Consider the following 7,069-nt stretch of genomic DNA (forward strand, 5'->3'; position numbering starts at 1 on the left):
ATAATTTAAAGAAAATGCACAACTTCTTTTTACTCACAGTATACACCTAAATAATGAGATAACAGGGAACTTGATACATAAATTTTGGAAACATATGATAGAAATGTGTATGAATTTCTATTCATACATATGGCTACAATAAATAGGGGAAAAAACACTGCTGTTCTTGGTATGTCCTAAAACCAGGGAAATGTAAATTACAGAGAAATAGTGGTTTGAAGACCCAGCCTTGTGTGCTTGGTGTGCTTTCGTCTCTAATTCAGGAGAACTAGTATATAATACTGCTAAGTTTTTGTTGACTAAGTGTGCAAGAAAAATTATGTACAATTAAGAAAATCATTCTAGTTCATGAACTATTACAGAAATAAGTTACTCATACATGTGGAATATCTCCTTTTTAACTGCTGTGAGAAAATAGTTGTTACATAGTAATGCATAAAATGCCATGCATATGCCTCCATATGCAGGCATTTATTATATTGCAACTGTGCATGGAAAGTAGGAGCCTCTGTAACTCGTTTCTCATAATACCCCAGTTAACTGGAAATTACGGGTGTTTGGAAACAAGTGTTTAAAATTCCTCAAATTTCTAACTTCATTTGTACACAGAAAGTAGTCTTTTTATATTTAGCTATGGTATCTGTTAATGCTGTTTTACCCAACCTTAAATGTATCGTTAATGTTTTTAAGTCATGCATTAGAGAATAAATTATTTGGAAAGTCAAGTAACCATTTCTGTCATTTCTGAAGAAATGTTCTCTTTTTCTTTTTGGAGCAGTAACCAAAGTAAACCCCTATTCATGTAGAATGCTGTGAGAAGGAACCTTGAAGTTTTCATTCTCAGTGGTATATCCCATATGTTATATTTCTCTTCCTGTATTTCATTTATGTGATGTATCTGGTCTCTGATCTCATTGATCTCTATGAAAACTTCTGCCTGCATAAAATAGAGCAAATGAAAACTTCCTTCCTGAGGGTTAACCCCAGGAAGTTTCTTTCAAAGTAAAAGTAAGGACCATACATCTTTAGTAGTATAATTAATGATCTCTAAGGATGTTTACATAGTAGAGAAATCTAAACTAGTCTTAAGACACCTTCTTCACTTGCATATATCCAATGTATGGCCATGGCGCCAAAGATCTGAGCAAAGTTTAATTTATCCTGACTCTTATTTGACTTTTGGGGCTTGTCCTACTGAGCTGATCAGTTGAAAGCCAACTCAATGGTAGTGTCTGCTGGCTCTGCAGTGCATTCACTACTCTTCTTTTTTTAGTAGTAAAAATGATTGCTTAATTCTCTGATTTACTGCTTAGTACAGATACTGAATTATCTAGAGAAATACAGAGTAGAATTAAAATATTTGATCTGTAGTTTTGCATGTTTTGGAGAGATATGATTGATTAATAAAAAAAAAATGGTGTATAAATCAGATAGATACAGTATATTTGAAATTGTGCTCCTACTTTAAGAGACAGTGCTTATGTGAGAGTCTTTCTGTATAATAAGAAGAAATATTATGGCCGAGTTCTGTATTAAGTGTTTTTACCTCAGTAACTACAAGATCTGACCATATGTAGATTGTTGTGTGGTTGGTTGTGAGTGACTGATTAATATATACAGCTATTTATAAAATAAAAGGATAGGCTGTATTTGCATGTGGATATTTTTCTGATAAGTACTCATTTCAGTGAATTAATAAACATGAAACTTCAAGAGGGAACATATTAAACATTAGTCTTTTAGGTTATTCATTTACTCTACTCAGATTTATGGTTAAAATATTCCTGTCAGAAGGAGAGTACCATTTATCTAATCCAGTTTCCTATGAAAATACACTTAGGTGATTTTGGGAGTCTTCAATTACCTAATTGTATAAAAGAATAATTTATATCTCACTGTCAGTAACTTGTGATGCTGATTACTACTCAATTTTCAGTGAAAGATCAGACAATCTACCCAAGGCACTACATACCTTGAAATATCTATATATATTTTACTAAGAGTGCTAAATGAAGAGTGACCTGTGAAATAAAGATCAATATGATGTGTCATAGTATTTTCATAATCACAAGGATGAATATATTATTTGCTTCAGCCAGATGAAAATGAAAATTTAACACTCCAAGGCCATTCTCACTTTCAGATTACATTGGGCAAGATTCCAAAAATCCGTAACATTCAAATAAATGTAGTGTTTCTTCAGATTACAACAGCTAATTTACCAGTTTATTTGTCATTTATTTATCACCCAACATGTCTTGCTTATCTCTGCTGAAAGGTTATTCAAAAAGTGATTCTTAATTCAAAGAGCCATTAGTGGCTTTCAGGGTGTTGAACAAACACCATGTAAAGTTGAGGGCCATTTTTCAAAAGCAGCTTCCAAACAGGCACATGTGGTGAATACAAACATTAAAGATCTGATTTATGCCCATAACTCAGATATTTTGGGTGAAAATTAGTGGCAGAACTCCCATTACCTTCAGTTTAGCCAGTGTCAGCACTAACTTCTAAAACACTTGTGATCTTCCAGAATTAAATTCTGAGAACACATCAGCATGTTAGGAAAATAGATTTTGCTATTTGAGTATTACACATTCTCTCAGGTATTTAAATCTGTACATTTTCTTTAAATGAATTAATTTACTTGCAAATAGCACAGGTTATAATAATAACTACTGTCATTAAAACAGGCTTTTTGTTGAAAAATGCTTCAATGGGTGATCTTTAAAAGCAGATCCCTTTTATGCACCCTTTGATACATAATAGTCACTGAGAAGGGTACATAAATTATAAAGATCATCAAATGACCTGCAGGTTCAAAACAAGTAAGAGGTGGTACTTAATCTTTGAGCAGGTGTTCAAGCCATGGGCTTCACATCAGTTTAAAAGCTATTAGACAGATCCATGCAATAAATATTCATTAGGAATAATTACATGCAGACATACATATGTGTCTTAGGAAATGCCTGAATATACAGTGAATATACCAAGGGAGGGTAAACCAAGGAAGTATCACTTCCCATATCCCTGGGCAAGTTACCTCAATAGCTGATCAATCTCATTTAAAAAAAACCTTTTAATATATAAACTTTTCTAGCTTTGGCTTCAACTTGTGCTTATCATCATGTCTTTCCTTGTAAGCTTAAAAAAGATATTTACTATGCAAAATATTTTCCCTAGAGATATACTTCTGGTCTTGATTTGATTGGGTCAGTTCTCCAATCTTTTTTTTTTTTTGAACAGAGTGTTTTAATTTCTCGTTATAAGACATATTTTCCAGTACTCATATAATTGCTCTAGTTTTATCCATTCTTTTAAGTTCTTCTCAATTATTTTAAGTTCCACAGTATCATTCTTGAAGTGCGTGCACCCGAAAGTAGACACAGTATTTTCTTCATAATTTTCCTAACACTGTATTCTGAAATAAAATCAGTCCTGTATTTGTTTTGTTTTAGATATTATCGTCCTTATACATTAAAGGATCATATTCACCCTCTTGTGTAAAGCATCACAATAGGAGATAAATCTTCATTTGATAACTTTCCATGACTCAGTCTTTTTCAGTCACTGCTTTCCAGGGCAGCATCTCAATCTTGTAATTATGACCTGCAGTCATCCTTCACTGGTGAATAATTTTGCACTTCTTTCTATTATAACATGCAGTGTTTTTGAAAGGATCCCTTTCACCAAGAAACTGCATGACTGGTCTATATTTGGTTATCATGTTGTACCTAAAGACTTGATTAAGGGTGATCATCATGTCAAACTTGTCCTTATCTGAAAAACAATAGAATATCATCATGTTTTAGTCTTAATCTAGAGCCAACAATGGACTGAAGGAATTAATTTCATTTAAATATTTCCATAATGCCAGGGTGTCATTTTGTCTAGTTTGTGGCCATGTAAAGTTTCTCATTTCACCATGAGACATCAATTTGATAGATGGACCACTCGGTGGATCAAAAACTGGCTCGATGGCCGCACGCAAAGAGTTGTGGTAAATGGCTCGATGTCCAGTTGGAAACCTGTAACGAGTGGTGTCCCTCAGGGATCAGTGTTGGGACCGGTCCTGTTCAACATCTTTGTCGGTGACATGGACAGTGGGATTGAGTGAGTTTGCCGATGACACCAAGCTGTGTGGTTCAGTTGATAAGCTGGAGGGAAGGGATGCCATCCAGAGGGACCTTGACACGCTTGTGAGGTGGGCCGATGCCAACCTTATGAAGTTTAACCAAGCCAAGTGTAAGGTCCTACACCTGGGTCAGGGCAGAGAAGAGATTCAGAGCAGCCCTGCAGAGAAGCACTTGGGGGTGTTGGTTGATGAGAAGCTTAACATGAGCCGGCAGTGTGCGCTTGCAGCCCAGAAACCAACCGTATCCTGGGCTGCATCAAAAGAAGTGTGACCAGCAGGTCAAAGGAGGTGATCCTGCCCCTCTACTCTGCTCTTGTGAGACCTCACTTGGAGTCCTGTGTACAGTTCTGGTGTCCTCAACATAAAAAGGACATGGAACTGTTGGAGCGAGTCCAGAGGAGGGCCACGAGGATGATAAGAGGGCTGGAGCACCTCCCGTATGAAGACAGGCTGAGAGAGTTGGGGCTGTTCAGCCTGGAGAAGAGAAGGCTGCATGGAGACCTCACAGCAGCATTCCAGTATCTGAAGGGGGTCTATAAGGATGCTGGGGAGGGACTCTTCCTTAGAGACTGTAGTGGTAGGACAAGGGGTAATGGGTTCAAACTTCAACAGGGGAAGTTTAGATTAGATATAAGGTAGAAGTTCTTTACAGTGAGGGTGGTGAAGCACTGGAATGGGTTGCCCAGGGAGGTTGTGGATGCTTCATCCCTGGTGGTGTTCAAGGCCAGGTTGGACAGAGCCTTGGACCACATGGTTTAGGGCAAGGTGTCCCTGCCTATGGCAGGGGGGTTGGAACTAGATGATCTTAAGTCCTTTCCAACCCTAACTATTCTATGATTCTATGAGGCTTGAACTTTGTCTGATGTCTGTGCAAGTCTGTTTCACAAGAGGTTAATAGTTCACTGATAACAAAGTTAAACACTCCTTCAAATTGTTTATTGGCAAGAGATGAAAGGAATCTTACCAAATGACATTGAAAGTTCCAAAGAGGTGGGAAGTTGGTAATCTGAGTGCTTCTTGAAAAAGATGATTATTAACATTTTTATTGAAGGGGAGAATAATATTTTAATCTTTAGGGAAAGGGGCAGCACACATTCCAAACAGAGACCCTCTTCTGCAAAGACAAAATTAAAGATGTAGTATATTTTTAAGAAGAAATCTTTCTTTAGTGCCATGATTTGATAATCATCGATGTCTTGAAAGCTGGATAATATAGAGAAGCTGCTTGCAACTGAGGTGAGGATGTAAGCTGTTTTCTGTTTTCTCTTGTAAATCTTGGTAACCTTTGTAACTGTATTTCTGCATTGGAAGCTGTTGTAAATAAATTATTTTATGTTTTACATAGGCTTTTCTCGAGACTGTGTTTAGAATAAGTGTCAAATAGGACATTCTACCCCTTTGTGTAAGGCTTTCTTAAAACTGAATTACTACTACTTCTTTAGGGTAGAGAATCTCTATGAGACTTCCAGGGCATTCATAGGATAGTAAAATGTGTCTCTGTTAAACAGCATGGATCATTTTGGAATTTTCAATTTTGCCTCTGTAGAAGATGCATCCCATTTTACGTGCTCCAGGATGGTAGGAATACTATCATCACTAATGGTGATGGCAAAGTTTGCAGCACTATAATTCTGGCAGTCTTTGTGTCATCTGTAAATTTTATCAGTAACAATCATAAATTTTATTCCAGGTTATGAATAAAATTGTGGACTGTACATTGGTATAAACCAATCAAATATCTTCTCAGTTGATGAGAGAATGTTGACATCCAACAATTAATCCTGTTTTAATTGTTAAATTTTAATTTTTTTGTAAAAGTGTCATATTTCTAGTAAGAAAGCTAGACAGAACTAAGACAAATACTTTACAGAGTACTAGTTTGTCAGCCTCATTTGTAACTGCAGCAAATAATTTTGCAAAGTGTATTCGGTAAAACTTAACTCTGTGTGTTAATGGCATTAATCAAATTGCCATCTTCCAGCAGCTTATATCGTGGAAATAAATATAAACAGCTTTTACATTTCAAAGACTTCTTTTGACTATTAGAATATTCACTTTAGCATACACAAATATACAAATTAGCTTCTTTTTCTTACAACCATAGGCAACAGGTCTTCTGTTAACATAATCTTTGTTTCAAACTAAGCTGCTTGCAGCATGTGGAAGGTCATGGGGCAGTTTGGGAGATTTTAAATGTAAGTTTGCAGTATCTAAAGACCTAGAGGTCTTGGTTTGCATGTTCTGTTATGGAACTTTGCGGATCTCTGCCACAGGTGATTGAATTTGGGAAGTTAAGGATGAGGTGTAAGGAACAAATTTGTGCTAGAAGTGCTAAAGTTGCACAAGTCATATTGTAATTAACTTATACCTCCCGTTGAATACACATAATGATAATTCTCCTGTTGAAAAAGGTTTGAGAACCTCGTATGAGATGTACTACACAAAAAGCCTTTTTTTAATTCATTAATTCTTTGTATAGAATTCAAGTGGTAGAACTCTTGAGCTCTTCAAAAGCAATATTGGTCTTGGATATCTACAATGAAGTATAATGTCTGTTTTACATAATGTCTGTTGGGTTTTAAATACCAAATCTCTTTTCTCTTACAGAGAAGTCGATCAGGATTCTGATGGCTGCATCAGCTTCAAAGAGTTTGAATCTGCAATGAAGTACGGACAAAATGAAATATCACCAGTGTACTTTGCCTAAGGAATATTCTCTGGTGAAAAGACAAAGTGAAAACTTCAGATCTCAAGATATTTAAAAATCAATGAAACTTCATTTGTTTCAGCCAGCATTTTAAGAACTTTGACTGTAAATGTAGCTCTGAAGAGCAGCCTTTGAAGCTTTACTGTTGACAAGTTGGGTGTATTAATTTACATGTGTATGTGTGTGTAGAATACTTAAAATATTTAAAATCTCAATTGATTCCCAATCAC

At 35.9% G+C, this 7,069-nt stretch overlaps 1 protein-coding gene across 1 annotated transcript in view; it reads left to right on the plus strand.

Moving 5' to 3' along the window:
* Positions 1–6,839, plus strand: part of EFCAB11 (EF-hand calcium binding domain 11) — a 62,077-nt gene extending 55,238 nt beyond the window's left edge. The window contains exon 7 of the mRNA XM_030482219.1: positions 6,740–6,839. Coding sequence (XP_030338079.1) covers positions 6,740–6,839 — 100 coding nt within the window. The remainder of the gene's footprint in view (positions 1–6,739) is intronic.
* Positions 6,840–7,069: the final 230 nt, after the last annotated feature.

This window comes from Strigops habroptila, chromosome 4 (genome assembly GCF_004027225.2).
Source record: "Strigops habroptila isolate Jane chromosome 4, bStrHab1.2.pri, whole genome shotgun sequence".
Classification (NCBI taxonomy): Eukaryota; Metazoa; Chordata; class Aves; order Psittaciformes; family Psittacidae; genus Strigops; species Strigops habroptila.